This window comes from Magnolia sinica, chromosome 16 (assembly GCF_029962835.1).
Source record: "Magnolia sinica isolate HGM2019 chromosome 16, MsV1, whole genome shotgun sequence".
Taxonomy (NCBI): domain Eukaryota; kingdom Viridiplantae; phylum Streptophyta; class Magnoliopsida; order Magnoliales; family Magnoliaceae; genus Magnolia; species Magnolia sinica.
In genome coordinates, this window is record NC_080588.1 from 26,058,465 (window position 1) to 26,080,002 (window position 21,538).

Consider the following 21,538-nt stretch of genomic DNA (forward strand, 5'->3'; position numbering starts at 1 on the left):
TCATGCATCGATTTATATATGTTTTGAGAATACCATGTGTGATATTACCTATGTCATGTATGAGTTACAAATGCATGCATTATACTTATTGGGCTTTGATAGCTCACAATGTTAATTACTAACAATCCCGGATGAAGAATATGTGCATCTCTTGCACGAATTACCGGATGACGTCCATAATATCCCACTTGAGGAAGTGGAACATACCAGAGCTGTCATGGAGGCACAAGAACTTTGGGAGATATGGATGAAACAAAATGAATGAATGAACATTTTTTTCAGTTTTTGAACAAATGGATGATTGGAAACATTTCATTTACTTCTTCTTTAGGAAACTTATTTGGTTGATTTGACTTGAATAATCGAATGTGTAGGGAAACATCTTGTGAATATTTGCTTTGGATCTTTGATTAATTTATTTAGTTGGTATTCCTTTTATTCATGTCAGGAGTTGTGCGATGGAATGAATGTGATTATTTGAATTTTTCCCGAGTCACACCCTTGACTAGGTGACTGGGTCGAGAGAGCCACAGTTCCGAAATTAGGGGTGTGACAGCTTGGTATTAGCCCCAGTTCTAAATCATGCTCAAGACAACCCAGCAGGAACCAACGTGATATCTCCAACCAGATTCAGATCTAGTACCTCATGTATAGTACCTGTGTTTGATCCCAACATGACACAAATCCAATTGACTTATTTAGGTACATCAGTCCCCAACCCAAACCCGACCCATTGACAGCCTTAGTGGAGGCATGTGCACATGACAATTCCTGCTTTGTAGCACAGCATAGTATTTCTCATCATATTTCCTCCATAGAAAAATATATTTTCGAAGTAGAAAACCATCATATTACAAAGATCAGCCTTCTGTTGCAATCCAAATAGAAGAGAGAAAGTTTCAACTTGGATTGCTACACCATCATCCCACCACCAAGAAAATCTTTCACAAAGTTGAAAGTTGAGCCACCATAAAGATCAAGCAACACAGGCTAAGATAATCATAAATGAATGCTAAATAGGAGAACAACAAATGCTGAAAGGCATAAAGGAGACTTCACCTCTTCAATTCAATCACTCATTCTCCATTCTATAAGAGTAATGCTAGATCAAAGAGCAACACATGCTGAAAACGTCAAAAGTGACTTTGCTTTTTCATTCAATTGTTCATTCTCCAATTCATATGAATGCCAATCTTATACAGCCTTCTCAAACTGTTTATATTTTATAATGCTAAAGTCGAGTAACCCTATTGGTTACTTATTTAATGAAAAAACCATAAAACAAATCCAATTGCTTCATTAAAAAAATAAAAAATAAAAAATAAAATCCTATAGTATCTGAAAACCAGCTACCAAAGTGTCCAGAAGTATTATAACTCTTAAACTACCATCCATGAAGCCCTATATGAGCTGCATGCACCCTCTACAGTAAAGTAAAACTCTAAACATGAGCATAAAATGGTTGAGTAAAACTCCAAACAGCCTCTAAACACCACCACATTGATACCAAACATCAAGATTGTATCAAATTTCCAAACATATAAATTGTAGAAGCCATTGTACACAACCACATGAAGGGAAACTTCTGTAGAGTCACGAATAAATCCTAGATAAAGCCACTGATGGACATATATCACATTTAGTATCAAGAAGAACCTCCACTCCCAGATATCCCTATATATCATATCTATGGAATGTTATAGACCCCCGTACCGCTATACAAGCTGGTAAGGTTGTATAGATACATTAAATGAAGAAACCTTATACTATATGTGATCTGACATCTATAACCGGGCCCCACTGGCCAATCAGACCATTGGATAGACAATCTGATCAGATATGTGGGCCTCCATGGTCCATTGGTATTTGGTTTCGACTATGAACAAAGATCTTCCATACATGTGGCCCTTCACGCATGATGCAAGGTTTGGATCAATGTTCGAAGTATCGGTATCGCTACAAGTTTCGCTAGCCGAGGATATGGAAACAATATCGATGTTAGAGGTGTAAATGAGTCGAGCTTTGCCGGGCTCGTGGTTGACTCGGACTGCTCGAGTCCCAACTCGTGCTCGGCTCGGCTCAGCCTTCGAGCTCGGAACAGCAGCTCGTGATCGGCTCGGCCGAGTTCGAGCATGCCAGACAGGGCGAGGTGGCACGCCGGACAGTCGATGTGGCATGCAGGACAAGGCAAGGTGTGCACCGCGATGGTAAATGGCGATGAACCATGACCAAAGCTTCTAATTCCTCAATTCCAAAGAAGCCCAGCTATTTCAGTTTTGATGATGAGACCACGTCCCGATATTTCGTCTGACGTATCGTAACACACCTGAAACCGACCGGCTTGTCGGGCAAATGAAAGGCGGGATGCACAAACACCTTAAGATAATCCCTCTAGTACAACACCTTATCCACTGTTGGATTGAAGCTCATCCCGCACCGTATGGGATCCAACACGTGTTTCCCTGCATACTCCCTCTTCTCTGTTTCTGATAAGTCAAAGAAAGCTTGACACAAGTCGAGCATCCACGCCCTCAGGCTCTCCTCCACCCATGATTTATCACCTTTAAAAATATATATATATATTTAAAAAAAAAGTATGAAAAAAGGTGATGTTTTCATCTACTTGCATTTAATTTTTGCCATGAAGAAGCCCCACTCCCTGCATGCTTGACCGAGATCTCGAACGATCTGGGACCGTTGATCTGGAGTTCCTTTCGTTAGCAAAGAGAGATCGAACTTGAGCAGGGGCAAGCTCGAGCTCTGCTCGAATTCATTTCGAGCACCAAAAAACAACTCGATTCGGATCGAACTCAGCTTTGATCCAAGTCGAGTCGAGCTTTTTTGAGCCGAGTCGAGCGAGTTACTGAGCTTTTGCTGCTCGTGTACAACTCTAATCGATATCACCGATAATATCGCTAATAACCGGTAATGTGGGAAAACATGGGAAAATAGTAGAAGTGAAACTTTAGGAGGTGCTAAAATAGACATGTTTGCATATTTAGAAATTTTATATATATCTATATATATATATATATATATATATATGTATATATGTATATATATATATATATATATATATATATATATTGTAAAAAGAATGTATACGCAATAAGTTTTCATTTAATGGGGGCTTAAAAGCATGTGTTGTCGTAAGAAACAGTCTAACCATCCCATTGATCCCATCCAATCATCCATCCAACCTCCCATCCAAACATCCATCGATATTGCAGAATATCAACAACTCACAATATTTTGCCAAGAAATCATCAACAACTAGAAAGAAAACGAAAGATTGTAGCCTTGATATCGAGCATGTTGCGATAATGATAATATTGAGATATTATCAATATTAGCAACGATAAATTGAAAATTGCATACAACAACGTGCTCATAAAAAATTTTGAAATAGATTTTTTTTAATAAACAAACTTTCTGTGATGTCTCTACATTGGTGATATTATTGAAATATCACCGATACACTTGTGATACAAGCGTCATTACACAGTCGAAAATATTGGCGATACATTGGCCATATTGATACATTGGCAATACAAGCGACGCCTGGAATTTACACAATTGAAAATATTGGTGATATCGATGCATTGGCAATACTTAGCGATGCATTGTTGATCTATGGAATTTCTAATACTACCGGTGTTATCGGTATCGCTACCAGTGTTATCGTATCCCCAAGCCAGAGATAACAATAATATCGGAGATAATTCAAACAATGGTTTGGATGAATCACTTTAACTCATGTTTCCTGTAAGCTCCAACGTAAGTTTTTGTTTATGGCCATTTATCTCATCAACAAGCTCCTGACACTAGTAAGGAAGCAGAAGAATCATTTATTGCTCCCTGCTTCCCTTCAACCAAGATCCTAATTATTATCTTGTACTGGTACTTGGATCCACACGCATCCTGAATATTCAAAATCACCACTTCACCAGAAATCTAGAGAACATATTCTTGGGATGTAATTCTCAGCATAAGGGCTATAGTTGTAATATTTTATAAATTTATAGGTGTGATATTTTATAAATTTAAGGGCTATAGTTGTATGTAACAACCTAAGCTTCAGTTTATACTTTTCGCCAAGCAGTGTTTGATGAACCAAAGCTTTGGCATATAGCCTTATAATTCTTGTCAAGCAGAGTTTGATGAGAATTTGTCCCCAAGTGCAAAGCTGTGATTCATATTTCTACTTCCCTGTAGTTGGGGGGAGCCTCAGGTGCACCTGCCAATTATCTGTCTATATCCTCATTGCCAGCATTAAGAACAGTACTCCAGACTTATCAGCAAGGACCACAAAGAGTTATCTATCATACTTGATCATCTTCTTCAACTCCAAAGCAGAGTTACTTTGATGCCTTCACCTTCAACCCATCAGAATGGCAACACATGCATCTTTTCTCAAACATAACAGAATTCCACTGATTCTGTTATCAGATGGAAATTGTAAGTTGTTTTCTTGGTAAATAGTAGAGAATCCATTTTACTGCAACAAAATGACTTTATCTATAGCAGATTTGACATCTTCAAAGATAAGAAGTCTTGCATGCCAATTTACAGAAATGCTTGGTGTCTACTACTTTGAGGTTATACAGATATTCATGCAGGTTTTGACTGCTTATGGGGAACGAAAAGGGATGAATGCATCTGAGGTCTTCAATTGGTTAAATATAGATGTATTTGAGATATTATCACTGGGTACAGATACCAAGGTAAAAAAGCAGTTTCCAGGGATTTATCTAGTCTTTCCATGAAATGACCAACAAATGCACATGTCACAAGCATGGTATTCAAAAAAGGTTACTTAACGGCCATTAGTAATGGTGGGAGCTATTACATGATACAAGGCTGTAACGCCCGTTCTGGAAAAAAAAAAAAAAAAGGCTCGCAACAGCCCCATAACGACTGTTATGGGGCCGATACAGTTCTTCCTTTAAATTTTTTATCCCAGTTATAGGGCCTAATGGTCTATCACGAGGCCGATACAGTTTCTTCCTTTAAAAACAATTTTGACCATTACAGGACCGTAACGGCCATTACAGTCCGTATCATGATGGCCAAAGGCTAGCCGTTACAGCCATAGTCGCCATTATTGAAAACCTTGGTTACGTATAGCCACATGTGCAAATAATGATGAAGTAGTACACCAAAATGGATCTGAGAGTTCCGAAGCCTGATACAATGACTATACCAACAATGACAACATCCTTAACATTGTAAAATAGAATATTTACTGGTTTACCTTGATTATTCATATAAATTAAACACCGTCATTGCCCAAAACCAAAAGCCACCAACCACGTAATGGGTATATTAGACATTTCAAGGAATAACAAATATTGCAGCAGTAATCAAGACTGCCTGCCTGGTTTCTAAATATTGATTATGTCATCTACGTCAAATTCAAAGTATAAAGAACTTCAATTATTTCATAATCAAGCAAAGATGCTTTTATGGAAATAAGGCACTCTAATGACACACAGACCTTTAGACTTGCTAGAAAAGGATTCAACTTCGGTGCCTGATCCAAAACCACCTCCCGCACCAGATAGACTCATATCACTAAAGCCACTTTCAATTCTTCCTGAACCCATCGACTGCATAGACATAAACCCTCCTTTATCGACTCTATTCTTATCAATCTGCAAAAAATAAATGTTGAAATGTATAAGAATATCGTCCAAAACTATGAAAACAAAAATAAAACAGGCAAAGCCCAAGATCTAAGAGCAAGGAAATGAATTAAAACACCAAGCCATATACAAAGGGGTGAGCTTCATGATGTGGCACAAACAAACACCTTGCTTTTGTCAATCTCACTAGCTTTGCGCTTCATGACGTCCCTGGTTTCATTGATCTTGCTCTGCATTAGCAGCTTATGCAGCTTTTCTTCATGACTTTCCATCTCACAGTATTGTTTAACCTGAGCAACAGTTACATTTTCTCTGTGCCCAAGAGAGATGACTTCGTCAAAAGCAAAAATCAGCTCAAAGGCCATCTCGCAAATCCCTTCCTCATCTAGAGAGGGAGAATACTCAGGTACCTGAATCAAGTTAAAGCTCAACTAAATGTCTCAATATTCTTACCAGCTTCCAGATATGGAGAATATGGTGGATACCTTGGAAATATTTTGGACAGGTAGAGAGGAATACTAGAAATCATAAGAGACAGCTAAAATAACCCTAAACTTTCCTACAATTGATATAATCCATGCAATTAAGTTATAAAAAGAAAAAGTCCATGCAATTAATTATAAAAAGAAAAAGAAAAAAAAAAAAAAAGTAGAAGCATTTCTCCAATTTTAGTCAATAATAATAGCTTTTCATTCTTGTAAACCACAATATATCCACTAGATAACTAGGCAGGGAGAAACTTCGGTACGTAACGGCCGTAACAGTAATGGTCATAACCGTTACGCATTACGGGGTCGAAATGGACGTAATGGCTATTATGGAAAAAACAGGCCGTAAAGGCCCTATAACGGTCCATAATGGCCTAGAACAGTTTTTTTCAAAAAATAAAAAGGGCCATAACGACCGATACAGTGGCCATTACGGCTCCTATCATAACAGTAATGGTGGTGGCCGTTATGGCCACCGTTACCATTTTGGAACACCTTGCACATAATTCAGATGCTTTATGCAAGAAAATAGGGTGCACACACATGCACACACGCATATACATACATATATGCATGTGTATGTATGTATGTATGTGCATAGATGTGTGTGTGTGTGTGTGTGTGAGACACCCGAGTTAAGAAACCAATACACAAAGGATACAAGTTTGGACAGAATACTCAAGGTATCCAAGTCTTCAAGTATGTTGCTCTGCTTGTTTGTTACAAGTAGCAAATATAAAGCTTCTATCGGCTGGTAGACATAACGGACATTTTCCGTCTCAATGTATGTGTGTTGTTTTCCTATGCCAACCAACTTAGGAAATGCTGCCAGCAATCCTTCGATCCTTATACGAGACATATCCACAAATTGCCTCGAGACCAGTGCTGCAAGGAAGTAGAGGTACTGAAGTTAACAAACTTGAGTGGTGTCACCAATAAAAGCATACAGTATAAGCAAACATCCAGGTCTAGTGGTAGCCTTAGCTTTGATCTAGTCATAATAATCAGAAATAATCACCACCTGCAATCTGGATTTGGAAAAGAGAATTAATGGTTAAAAAAGGTTCGGCAAAAATTAAGATCTTTTAATTTCTAACCAACTGCCCATTTGGGTTTTTAAATCGATCCCATGTATTAACAAAAAAAAATACAAGTATAAGCAAACATCCAGGTCTAGTGGTAGCCTTAGCTTTGATCTAGTCATAATAATCAGAAATAATCACCACCTGCAATCTGGTTTTGGAAAAGAGAATTAATGGTTAAAAAAGGTTCACCAAAAAATTAAGATCTTTTAATTTCTAACCAACTGCCCATTTGGGTTTTTAAATTGATCCCATGTATTAACAAAAAATACAAGTAGCTTCTCAAGAAGAGGTATTAAACAAAACTAATTCAATCAGAAAGGTCAACTAAATGCTTCAACACTACAAAACCAAATGTATTTTATCTTAAATAGTCCTTCTTTGTTTAACATGAATGTCTAAAATAATCATTTTATATACCCCCCCCCAAAAAAAAAAAAAAGGCGCAGTAGTAAAAGCAACTTTATTTCAATGAATTATGCAGAGCATTCTGTCAACCAATTTCAATTAGAATACAAGAATACCGAGAAACCATCTTATTCCTGGAGATGATCCATTCTTAAAAAGCAATGTCACAGAATGGACCTAGACCCACTCCTGCCAGCGGTTGGTGACAAAACAGTCCAATCACTCAACCAACCAATTTGACCCCCTGACTTCTACTGAAGTAAAAATATAAAATGGTACTTTATTATACAACAAAAATATCAATACAAAACTGTTTAGGATCATGATTTCTGAAGTAAGAGGTAACTACAACTCTACCAAGCTAAAAGTACTTTCATATCCGAATTTTAAAAACAGTTGACCAGTTGACCCAACTGGTGCTATACCTAAACAGGAAGCCTGGATCAGCTGAACCAAAGAGTTCGGACGGTACAAACGGTTTATTACCAAAATGGGCCTCTAGGTAACCTGATTCATTCTTCCGCCTAGTTCCAAACCAGTCCAACCCGCCAGTCAGGTCCGGGTTTTAAAACACATGAAAAGAAAGAAAGCTACTCAACTAGCAATGAAACTGCAGCTAGCATCAGGTCCAAGGGATCCTGTACCCCAATGTGAACTCATCATCTACATTCAAATTGAATATATTGCAATAAGCAGGGTCTAATGTATATATAGCAATAGTGAGATGTGATAGAGAAAGAAACACATTCATATGTATTTTTGTGGAAGAAAACTGACCTTTACCAGACTTGCTAATGATGGAAGCAGCAAGAACCACCTAATTCACAAATAAAACAGAATCAATATCATAAGGGGAAGAAACCAAAATGTTCTCATTCAATATTAAAGAAAATGAGTAACTACAAAGAAGAATGAAGGCAAGAGTTATATTTATTAAATTTAAAATTTTAAAATAAAAAAAAAAATCTGCTTTACACCCCCACAAAGGCCAACTTGTGCAAGATGAATGGCCACTTCACCATATGGCAAACCAATTTAATAGATAACAGAAATGATTGGATGTTTGCAATCCATTAATCAATATGTATGGGAATAGCTCAAACATAATGTAGGGACAAGATTTTTTGGTCTGACAAAAATTGTAGCCAGAATGGTCTGCTTCAATCCCTTTCTCCAACAGTTTCTGCCACAATTAAATAATAATAAAATATCCAGTTATAGTCTGGAACAGGCCCAGATGATAAGTACTTCAGTCCAAACCAAAAGGACCAAGACAGAGCGAGTCATTCCAGTTTCATTCCCTAGATAAGTCACACTTCAAAAACCACTATTTAAAGACATGCTGGGAATAGGTGTAGGTCCAAAAAGGACCTTTATTTTCCTTCAGAAAAGACAAATTTTGGTGAGATTCCAACATGTGGATAACATAAATTGTATCATCAAGAAACAAGCATCATCCAAAATAAGTACATATCAACCCATATAGAACGATATGCATGTATTGGCCTAAAATGGGGCAATCTGACCCAGTTTCGCTCATAACCGGTACAGTACACCGAAACCAATGCTCACTCCTTTGTCTGGCATTCAACACGGAGATCGATTCCTATAACCTAAACAAAAGGTATCTGATTTTATTTATTTTTTTGACATTTTGAGAGATGGAATTTGATTAAATACAGCTTACAAAAAAAAAGGCATATGACTCAACACCAAATTTGGAAATCACAAGCACACCCCAAACAATGGAAAGAAATGAGGAAAGTATAAATGGGATGAAGCTTACCATTGTGAACGCTTATGAATTATAAGAAGGCCGAACGTCAAGGAGTACAAGACTTTGTGATATAGATATTCTACAACAGCTTACTTTTCAATCAATTGAGCACCTAGAAAAAAAAAAAAAGTAAATTTAGCAAGCAACACGGATAACAAGGTCCCTCTCTCCATCAACTTTTTTTTTTAAACACACACCCACGCACGCCGTAGTGGGATTTCACCACCTATGGGTATCGAACCCAAGACCTTGTGTTGAAACTCCTCAAAGTCTACCAGCTGAGGAACTATATGATAAATGAGGCCTATCCTTTAGTGATCCACACCAAAAGGTATCTAGCCCAGAAGACCCGAGCAATCAATAGCAGAATTAGTGCCCCCAAACCAACCTTTTCCAGTACAGATGTTGAGCAAAGTATTCCGTATTGGTAACGGAGGCCGTAAAAGTTAGCACCATATAGATACAAGAATCAGTTGTAACAGTTGATATAGGGGGGCAACGACCGTTACGACTCCAATAATGGTTCAAAAAAAAAAAAAAAAAAAAATTTGCCCGAAAAAATCTGGAAAATATCTAGAAAATCTAGAATAATATAAATATTCCAGATATGTATTCTTCTTTTTCTTTTTGTATATGTTTATGGTAATGGTCCACTCTTTGGTGAGAATATTGTATTGGGTTTTTGGATGAATTTATGAACATAATTATATGTCTCTAATGTTTACACATCACAATCAAGCATTAAAATTAGAAATCAGAAAAGAAAAAAAAAAATGCATATATACCACTTTTTTGTATTTTTTTAATGGCTCTCAAAGATTTTATTCGTCCAAATCAATTCAATCTACTATATTTTAATTCTAAAAACTATAGTACGAGTGGTTGAAATTTGTTATAAAATGATGTAGGAAAGTTTTTGGAATGAGAAAAGTGAAAAAAAAAAAAAAAATGAAGGAAAATGGATTTACATAGAAAAAATAAGTGGTTGTTTTTCAACCGTTATGTGAGTAACAGTCGTTATGCTATGGTCTCAAAAAACCAACTGCCTCATTTCACCCCCAGATCACGTAATGGTCACAACCGTTACTTGTACGTACCGGCCATTAAGGTTGTATCATAATAGATATAGAACACCTTGATGCTGAGGGATTATGATAAGTGAAGCCTATCATTTGGCGATCCAAACAGTTAATCTTATGGGTCCCACCCCAAAAGTTATCTAGCCAAGAAGACCTCGTGATGCGGACACAAGCGCATTCAAGGTGTATCAACGAAGAAAGTGCCAACCACAAGTGCTGTCCTTGTGGATAGGCGACTATTGAGGAGCTGAAGACCTTTCACATGTGATTGGACATATAGAAGACCCCACCCAGGGAAGACACATGTGAAGGAAGATTGGAGAAAGAAGACCGAGCGCCCAAACTTTCCCGTACTTATGTTATTTGCGCGTTTTTGACTTAGGGGTCTTTTAGTAATTTTATATCTTTATTTGCTTATCCTAGGGGTATTTTAGTAATTTTATGTCTTTATTTGCTTATTTAAGTGGGCTAAAGCCCTAAACTCGAATTTTAACTATTGATTAATGAAAAGCAAACTCTTTGGTTGCATCATTCCTCTCTTCTCTCTAATGGTGCTTCTTCTCTTCCCTTGATCTTCTTCTCCTAATTTCTTCTTGTGCCCCTCCAACTTCTTCAAGGTAATAATTTTCTTCCTTCTATTTTCCAGTTTTGGCTAATCCTTCTTCGATCAAAATCTTGAGAACCGATCTAAACCCTAAACCCCCAAATTCTCAAATCCCTAATCCGAGAAACTTCTTGGTTCTTTGGACTAGTGATCTTCGTTGATCGATTGGGTGTGACCATGCAAGATCAGGAGGTCTCATCCCTCGCTGGATCCAACCCAAGTAGTAATTGAATTCCATAATCCATGGTTGTGGTGATGGCCTGCTCCATTGCATGTTTCCTTTATGATTTTCTCAATTACGATGATTACTGTTAGAATTTTAGATCATTTATTTCTTTTATTTCCGCTGTTTAATTGTGTCCATGAGCATGCATCATAATTAGGGTTGTCTTGCGTCAAATTTGGTATCAAAGCCTAGGCTTGCATGGTTTTTGTCTAGATTGAGTTATCAAATTAGGGTTTTGATTTTTAGGTTTAACTTAGGAAAGTTCCAAGTTTAGAAAGTTTTCAATTTTAGAAACTTTCCAATTTTAGAAAGTTCCTAATCTGGAAATTTTCCAGATTTGAGTTGTTTCCTGTTTCAACTTAATTGTGTCAGTTCATAGTAGTTTTGCATTCATCGCATTCATCTTGAAAGTCATAACACCTAGTAGTCTAGTTAGGTAGAGTTTGGTTCAAGTCTTCATTGTATGCCCACGAGAAGAGATAGAGGTTTCGAACTTCAACCTACCATGAATAACGAGCAGTTATCTGAGCAACTTGCTCAATTGATACAAAAGATAACCGCCCTAGAAGCGAGTCAAAGGCGTGAGTTTGCCCGCCTTGAGAACCAAATTACCACTACCATGGCTAAGGTGGAGCAACTAGAGGCGTCCAAAAAGGAAAACCCCGCTGTAGGGGAAGATGCGTACTCCCAAGTGGAAGGAATCATTGAAGAACGCGCTGCCACACGTGGTGGTAGTGAGGACAGAGATCGTGGTAATGGTCGTAGTGTGGTGTGAGGGGCACGAGCCACATGTGGTCATCAAGACCGCTATGATCCAGATGAGCGTGCGATGAAGAGTGTGAGAGTTGAGGCCTCGAGTTTTGATAGGCGCTTGGATCCCAAGGCGTTCCTTGACTGGGTTGCTGACATGGACCACTACTTTGAGTGGTATGGCATGTCGGAAAACCGTCAAATGCGGTTTGCTAAGATGAAGCTTGTGGGTCAAGCCAAGCTCTTCTGGACCAACACCGAGCGTAGGATAGAGAGAGTTGGTGGAGCCTCTATCACACATTGGTATGAGATGAAAGAGAAGTTAAAGGAGAAGTACCTTCCTCTCTCATACCGTCAGAAGCTCCTTGACTAATGGCAATCCTTACGCCAAGGGTCAATGCCTGCCGCTGACTACATCGCTAAATTTAAAGAGTATGTGATGCGATGTGATATCCGAGAAGACCCTCTAGTAACGCTCTCGCGTTTCAAAATGGGCCTTTGTGCGGATCTTCAGCGCGAGCTTATTACTCGGCCCTTAACAGACTTAGATGAAGCATATCAAGTCGTGCAGGAGTTAGAGCAATATCTGAAGGCTCCTGTCATTCGTCGTTTTGAGTCCCGAGACTCCAGTGCTAGATCTAGTTCCCAAGAAACTAGACCTAATATTGGTAGTCAACCTAGGGCACAAGCGACCATTCCGTCTAGGCCTACGGAGGACAAGGGCAAAGGGGTTCTTGGTGCCGGTCCTACTAACATGAGCCAAGTGAGGTGCTATGAGTGTGGCAACCTTGGCCACATGTCTAATCAGTGTCCTACGAAGAGCCGTGGGAGAGCCTTAGTTATAGGCGAGTCCCACGAGGGTGGAGATAACCAGGGTGATTATGAAGTTGAAGAGTATCACCCTAAAGGAGGACTTACTGATGAAGAAGAAGTGGATGGAGAAGCAATGCTTGCAGTAGTCAGGCGTGTGTTAGCTCAGTCTAGAAGTAATGCTGACTGGCGTCGAAGTACTATCTTCTACACTATTGCCAAGTGTGGTGAAAAGAATTGTAAAGTGATAGTAGGCAGTGGAAATTGTCAGAATGTGATTTCCACTAGCACCTTAGATAGCTTAAAACTGAAATCTACACCTCATCCAGACCCGTATAAAGCTTCTTGGGTTGACAAGACATCCCTACCTGTCACCCAGCAATGTCTAGTCCCCATCGAGTTTGGGTCATACAAAGAGTCCCTGTGGTGTGATGTTTTACCTATGGATGTGGGACATCTTATCCTAGGTAGACCGTGGCTATTCGATAATGATGTCATGATCTTTGGCCGTTCGAATGCGTGTACTTTTATGTATAATGGTAAAAAGATCAAACTTAATCCCATGCCACCTGAGAATACACTAGGGAGGAAGAAGGATGAGAAGGCAAGTGAGCCTAGAGAAATGGAGAAATCCAAACCGAAGTCTTTACATATAATCAGCGCAAGAGAGTTTGAAAAAGAGGCTAAGGAGGATTCTATGATGTATGCCCTTGTGGCTAGAGAAATTACACCTGAGGTTCCATCAGAGTTGCCCCGTGAGGTGACCTCGGTCCTGAAGGAATACAGTGATGTATTTCCTGAAGACTTACCGAATGAGTTGCCACCTATGAGGGACATACAGCATGCCATTAATTTGTCCCAGGGTCTACTCTACCGAACCTTCCTCACTACAGAATGAACCCTGCAGCATGCGAGTTGAAGAAGCAAGTTGATGAGCTTCGCAAAAGGGTTTCATCCAAGAGAGTATGAGCTCGTGTGCCGTGCTGCATTGTTGACGCTAAAGAGAGACGGCACGTGGCGCATGTGTGTGGACAGCCGTGTCATAAACAAAATTACTGTCAAGTATAGGTTCCCTATACCTAGACTTGATGATATGCTTGACATGATGGCCAGGTCCACTATATTCTCTAAGATAGACCTCAAGAGTGGATATCACCAAATCCGTATACGCCCAGGAGATGAGTGGAAGATGGCGTTTAAGACGAAAGATGGGCTGTATGAGTGGTTAGTCATGCCCTTCGACTTGACTAACGCACCCAGTACTTTCATGCGGGTGATGACACAAGCTTTGAGGCCGTTCATGGAAAAATTCCTAGTGGTGTACTTTGACGATATTCTTATTTATAGTACCACTAAGGAATCACACCTTGAACATTTAAAGAAGGTCTATAGTGTCCTTAGGAAGGAAAAGTTGTACGCTAATCTTAAGAAATGTGCATTTATGTCTAGCCAAGTTGTGTTCTTAGGATTTATAGTATCCTCTGAAGGGATGCGCGCAGACCCTGAAAAAGTCAGGGCCATAGTTGAGTGACCAGAACCAAAGAACATTCATAAAGTGTGAAGTTTTCACGGCCTAGCAACTTTTTATTGTCGGTTCATTAGGGGTTTTAGCACGATCATGGCTCCCATTACCGAGTGCATGAAAAAGGGAGAGTTCGTGTGGTTTAAAGCCGCCGTCAAGGCTTTTAAAGAAATTAAGGGCAAGATGGTGGAAGCTCCTGTCATGCGTCTATCTGACTTTTCTAAAGTCTTTGTAGTAGCGTGCGATGCGTCTGGTGTCGGTATAGGTGGAGTGTTGAGTCAAGAAGGACACCCAGTGGCCTATTTCAGTGAGAAACTAAATGAGGCAAAACAAAAATACTCCACTTACGATAAAGAATTTTATGCAGTAGTGCAATCCCTGAGACATTGGCGACACTACCTCCTACCGCACGAATTCGTTTTGTTTTCTGACCATGAGGCTTTGAGATGTTTGCATTCTCAGAAGAAACTCAACCCAAGGCATGCCAAGTGGGTAGCGTTTCTTCGGGAATATTTGTTTGTTTTGAAACACAAGGCCGGGGTTGAAAACAAACCAGCAGATGCCCTTAGTAGGAGAGTGGCGTTGCTCAACTCCTTGAGTGTAGAGGTAGTCGGATTTGAGCAACTGAAAGATGAATACCCCATATGTCCTGATTTTGAGGGTACTTACGCGTCGCTGTCTAGTGACCAGCATATTATGGGTGAATATGTTCTTAAATATGGCTTTCTTTTTAAGGGAGACAGACTTTGTATTCCCCGTATGTCCCTTCGTGAATTCCTCATCTGGGAGCTTCATTCAGGAGGGATAGTTGGCCATTTTGGTCGTGATAAGACCATTGCCCTCGCGGAAGATCGTTTCTATTGGCCAAGCCTCAAGCGAGACGTAGCCAAAGTTTTAGGGCAGTGTCGAACATGTCAGCTGGAAAAGCAAAGAAAGCAAAATACCGGGCTGTACACGCCATTACCAGTGCCACATGCTCCGTGGCAGGACATTAGTATGGACTTCGTGCTCGGGCTTCCCAAGACTATAAAAAAGCACAATTCCGTTTTTGTCGTTGTGAACCGTTTTTCTAAAATGGCGCATTTCCTCCCATGTTCGAAGACGTCAGATGCGTCTCATGTTGCTCGTCTTTTTTTTGATGGTGTGGTGCGTCTCCATGGGTTACCTAAAACCATAGTGTCTGATCGTGATGTTTAATTTACTAGCTATTTTTGGAAGACACTATGGCACATTATGGGAACTCGTTTGCAATTTTCTACTGCTTACCACCCACAAACAGATAGTCAAACTAAAGTGGTAAACCGTAGCCTTGGAAATCTTCCACGTGGTCTAGTGGGTGAACATGTTAAGACTTGGGACCTAATTTTACCAACTGCTGAACTTGCTTATAATGGGTCAGTTAATAGATCTACAGGGTTGAGTCCTTTTGAAATTGTAAGTGGTTATAAACCTAGAATGCCCATAGATCTCTTACCTATGTCTGTTACCCAAAGGTCTTCTGAGTCAGCCGATGCATTCGCACGCCAGATTCATGATTTGCATATACATATTAGACAACGGTTAAATAAGAGCAATGATGATTATAAAGTTTCAGCTGATTCTCATCATAGAGTGCAAGAATTTCAAGAAGGAGACTGGAATGGTGCGAATAAGGCCAGAGCGATTCTCTCAAGGATCTACAAAGAAATTACAAGCGCGTAGTGCTGGACCATTCAAGATATTACAAAAGGTTGGGTCCAATGCGTATCGGGTTGACCTTCCACCTGAAATGATCATTAATCCAACTTTTAATGTGGAAGATCTAGTCCGTGACCATACTCCCATTGTTGATACATCGTCCCTTTCATGGCCTTTTTCTGAGTTTACTACCCAACCCCTTCCACCCCCTCCTCCACCCATTACCCATAAAGAAACAATTGAGGAAATCTTGGATGATGAGATAGTATCCACGAGAGATGAGGGTTTCCAAAGGTATCTTGTCAAGTGGAAGAACAAACCATCGTCTGAATCTACGTGGCTGTCGGGCGACGCATTGCAGGGTATTGATCCAGATCTACTCGAGCGCTACAAAAGTTTCAACTCGTCGAAGTCGAGTTTTTCTCACCCGAGGGGAATTGATGCAGACACAAGCGCATTCAAGGTGTACCAACGAAGAAAGCGCCAACCACAAGTGCCGTCCTTGTGGATAGGCGACTATTGAGGAGCTGAAGACCTTTCACATGTGATCCCCCACTCAGGGAAGACACATGTGAAGAAAGATTGGAGAAAGAAGACCGAGCGCCCAAACTTTCCCGTACTTATGTTATTGCGCGTTTTTGACTTAGTTAGGGGTCTTTCAGTAATTTTATGTCTTTATTTGTTTATCCTAGGGGTATTTTAGTAATTTTATGTATTTATTTGCTTATTTAAGTGGGCTAAAGCCCTAAACTCGAATTTTAACTATTGATTAATGAAAAGCAAACTCTTTGGTTGCCTCCTTCCTCTCTTCTCTCAATGGTGCTTCTTCTCTTCCCTTGATCTTCTTCTCCTAATTTCTTCTTGTGCCCCTCCAACTTCTTCAAGGTAATAATTTTCTTCCTTCCATTTTCCAGTTTTGGCTAATCCTTCTTCGATCAAAATCTTGAGAACCGATCTAAACCCTAAACCCCCAAATTCTCAAATCCCTAATCCGAGAAACTTCTTGGTTCTTCAGACTAGTGATCTTCGTTGATCGATTAGGTGTGACCATGCAAGATCGGGAGGTCTCATCCCTCGCCGGATCCAACCCAAGTAGTAATTGAATTCCATAATCCATGGTTGTGATGATGGCCTGCTCCATTGCATGTTTCCTTTATGATTTTCTCAGTTATGATGATTACTGTTAGAATTTTAGATCATTTATTCATTTTATTTCCGCTGTTTAATTGTGTCCATGAGCATGCATCATAATTAGGGCTGTCCTGTGTCATCCCGGCCATCCAATCTTTGACCTTTCTTCCTTCGATGTGGATTGATGCTTTTGTTTTCTTACTACTCTCTATTTGCAAGCCCAATTGATGCTTTTGTTTCTCGCTACTCTCTATTTGCAAGCTATAAGTTGAATGTTTAGGATTACCCGCTCCCTCCCTCCCTCTCCAAAAGTTATCTGGCCTGGAAGACCCCGCCCATCCAATCTTTGGCCTTTCTTCTGTCAACGTGGACTACTATCTATTTGCAGGCCACAGGTTGAATGGTTTGGATTGCCAAGGAGGTTTGTCGGTCATGGACAACCATCAGATCAAAGGCCTGGATCACCAAACCTCTAGCTCCACTTGCAGGAACACAGGTTGGGAGGATTCTCGCAGATATCATGGGCTGAGAGTGCTGAGCAATGAGTTCCTCCAGGTGGGCTGCACAGTTCGGTGATCCAGGCAGTCAATCTGATGATCCCTAAAGGTCATCCATACAGCAAGATCCCAGCCATCTTTCACCTTTATCCATTAAATGTGGATAGTTGCCTTAACCAACTAATTCTAGGCCCACCAAATGAATAGCCTAGATAAACAAAATGTGGGCTCCAATTGTGGTCGTACAGGGCTTGAGGATACAAGTTCTTCTTGCATGGAATTGAAGGAATTATTCAAAAATAAAATAAAAACGAGGAAAACTTTAGATTATCACAGATTTCTGCAACGATGTGCAGAGAGAGATCTGTCATTCTCAGCTTGCGAATGCAAACACGAATCGAACAAGAATCTGTTCCAGATCTAGAATTTAGAAACTCGGAACAAAACCAAACGTATAACTGAAATTTCAGGAACATTTGAAAAACCAATAAAAGAAAAAACAGAATATCGATTCTGAGATTAAATTATAAAGAGAGAGAGATACCGATCTCTGAGATGGAAATGAGGAAATCAGAAGTGCAGATCTGAACTGAAACCCATTTTTCAATATTTCTTAAAGGCCAGTTTGGAGGGAGGATTTATGAAAACTAATCTCTCAAAAAACCCAGTTTCCGTTGCAGATTTGGAACGCCGATTGCATACTACCCCTGCCAGTCCGGAGCTCCGAACGTGCAGGGGCTTTAATAGCCATCTTGATCTATATGTTTCATCCAAACCGTCCATACATTTTTCTGTGTCATTTTATATTCCATGACCAAAATTTAGGCTGATCCAAAGATCAATCGGACCACACCATGAGAAGAAGCAAAGATAATGATGGTCACCGTTGAAACTTTCCTAGGGCCCACTGTTGTGTTTATTTTCCATCCAACCTATTCATAAAGTCACATAAACCTGGATAAAGGTAAAACACAAATATCAGCTTGATCCAAAACTTCTGTTCCCCCAAAAAATTTTCAACGGTAAGAGTTAATCCTCATTGTGTGGTCCACTTGTGTCTTGGATCTGACTCAGTTGTGGATGTATGCCTTAAAATGATCCGGAAAAATGGATGAACGGTGTGGATAAAACCCATAATAACGGTGGCCACTCGGAGCCCCTACCCGTCCCGACCTGGGGATGGGGGTAGTACGCAATCCACGTTCTGAGATTTTGTAACTCCCGGTTACGTAAAGATGGGATTTTTATTGGTGTGTTTGGATGTCCTGAGGGACGTCGATGCTGAATATACTGGGATAGCCACGTGGCATACCGGAGTGAGATCCAAGCCGCTTATCAGATGTTGGTACATTCGTTCTCCCACGAATCAGGCTGGTCTATGTACAAAAGGAAAAGAAATTGACAAATGGTCCAAAATTAATTATGTGGCCATGTCCGGCCCACCCGATGATAACGGGTGCGATTTGGGTGGATGGCTGGATCCATCAAGGTCGGTGGATCCCTAACGGTGGAGGCCCGCTGTGATGTGTGTGCCTTACATCCACACCTTCCATTCATTTTGTAAGCTCATTTCAAGGCATGATCCTAAAAATAAATAACATTCAAAATTTAAGTGGAACTACCACTACCGTCTTTCCTCAATTGTTTCAACTTAAGGATTCTAACAATAATTTGGACATATATGGTCTCCATACTAGCTATAATGTCTATAAAGCTATCGTGAGATTTTGAAAGAGAATTTAATAGAATTAGGGCTTGATATTCATTGTTAATTTTTATTTCCACACTCATCATTTTACAAAGTATATGATTAAATACATTAATGTAATCATTAAGATTAAACCTCTCTACTATCTTCATATTATAGAACTGCTTCTTCAAATACAGATGATTTGATAATGATTTCGTTATGTACGGGCTTTATAACTTCGCCCAAAGTATTGTAGTGGTATTTTGATCAATGACATTATATATAACCTCGTCGGATAGGCAAAACTAAATTAAGGTTTTTGCTCTCTCATCCAATTCCTTTCAATCTCCATCGCTTATAGACGTGGAACGCTTCACTGTGCCAATGAGTACATGTTCCAACCCTTGCTAAACTAGAAGACCTCTCATCTTTACATTTCATAGTTCAAAGTTATTTTTATTGGTTAACTTTTCAATTACATACTTAACATTCAATCATTTCATCAACATGTTTTATATTCAAACTTAAATTCCAATGTTAGCTCTGATACCACTTGTTAGGAATCCATGAATGAAAATCCCAAATTTGAATTAAACAATCGAAATATAAATACAATAAAACATGCATAAGAACACATGAATTTTTAATGAAAAATCTCTTGTGGAAAAAAATCATGGCACAATACGATAGCAAATACTATGAAAACAAAAGGTACAAGATATTGATAAACTTACAATTTAAAAAACCCTCATTTTCTCCACTCCAAATTCTAGAAACATTTTTATCCCCGATTGTTTTACCTTAGTCCCGCAATTACACTCATATATATAGCATAACATTTGGAATATAAAACTAATCAAGTAATTATGTAAAATTGTGCGCACCATCAATCTAAGCATCGATCAATCGACATCAATCGAGCATTCCTCGATTGTGCAAGCCTCACATGTTCGATCGCTCAAACATGTTCAAAAGTGTCCAAAAAGTTTACAAGTATTTTAAAATATCATCAATCACTTGAGCCTTTAGGTGAATTGACCAAACATATTCAAAATTGTCTAAAGACCCATGAGTATTGTTATGGGGAAATCCAATTCAACAAGCTAAGTCCACTACCTACCTCGGAGTTCAGAGAGGAGACCTCGGAAGTGCATGATTGACAAGTGAAGCCGAGCCCACCCTCAGCCCCAGGCCGAAGCCCACCTCGGCTCCTAGCCTCTATCTTTGTTAACAACTAGTCAAGGACCGAGGCTTGGGGTCGGGAGCATCTTTGTTCGAAGACCTAGAGCCCGAGGCCCAAGCTATATGTATACATTCCGGACGCTGAACTAAGAAACTTCCTTACGCGGATATGACCGGATATCTCGCCCGCAGATACGCTCCTCTAAGACACGATACTCTACATAATCCCTGATTGCGGTCGAAATCTCCACGATCACAGTATCCAACTGATTGAGTAAATCATGCCAAGATTAACGGACGCAGATCACCTATTACGCAGGTATAAATATGAGAGGGCCCCATCGATATAGGTACGCAACATCTTGCCCCCTCTCTCTACATTCAACTTAGACCCAGAATCCCTTAACCTGACTTAGGCATCGGAGGGTCCCTCGTCTCAGCCAGGGTCTCCTTTGCTCACCACTTGTGCAGGACCAGGGTTCATCGGAGGTTCACCGTATTGAGTGGAGGGTGGTCCAGATTTTGACCTCAACAAGTATAATTCAAGGCTCATTCAATCAATTGACCGGGCTGGTCGGGCAATCAAGACCCCTATTTCATAAGACATCATACAATAGCAGTGGTAGGCTCAGATGCCTGCGACTTGATCATGTCGGATTGAGCATACACCACTTGGTACACACAGCATGGCCCGGGTCGCATTCTTCCTCCAATCTTGGATCCTAAGGGCTTCTGATTTGTTGGGAGTACGTGATGGCTTCTCACCAGGGGACAACAATGATGAGTAGATATGTACTCATCTTTTTATTCTTTTTCTATTTTTTGAAAATGTATACAACACATGTACCTTTCTTCACACACACACAACGATGACTTTTTTTTTACTAATGTGTACCCCACTTATGATGTGCTTGTATCATTCAGTAGATCTTTCTTTGCATCGCATTTTCTTACAGAGTCCTTTCTCGCA

General features: G+C 39.8%; 1 protein-coding gene across 2 annotated transcripts in view; it reads right to left on the reverse strand.

Moving 5' to 3' along the window:
- LOC131228558 (coatomer subunit delta-1-like) overlaps positions 1 to 18,402 on the reverse strand; it is a 62,439-nt gene extending 44,037 nt beyond the window's left edge. Inside the window, exons 1-6 of one of the 2 annotated variants that reach the window (XM_058224306.1) lie at positions 18,241 to 18,402; positions 9,410 to 9,512; positions 8,401 to 8,440; positions 6,795 to 7,018; positions 5,813 to 6,055; positions 5,498 to 5,654 (exon numbers count right to left, since the gene is read on the reverse strand). In XM_058224306.1, coding sequence (XP_058080289.1) covers positions 5,498 to 5,654; positions 5,813 to 6,055; positions 6,795 to 7,018; positions 8,401 to 8,440; positions 9,410 to 9,412 — 667 coding nt within the window. In that variant the 5' untranslated portion in view covers positions 9,413 to 9,512; positions 18,241 to 18,402. The remainder of the gene's footprint in view (positions 1 to 5,497; positions 5,655 to 5,812; positions 6,056 to 6,794; positions 7,019 to 8,400; positions 8,441 to 9,409; positions 9,513 to 18,240) is intronic. The other variant, XM_058224307.1, reaches the window with a different exon arrangement.
- Positions 18,403 to 21,538: the final 3,136 nt, after the last annotated feature.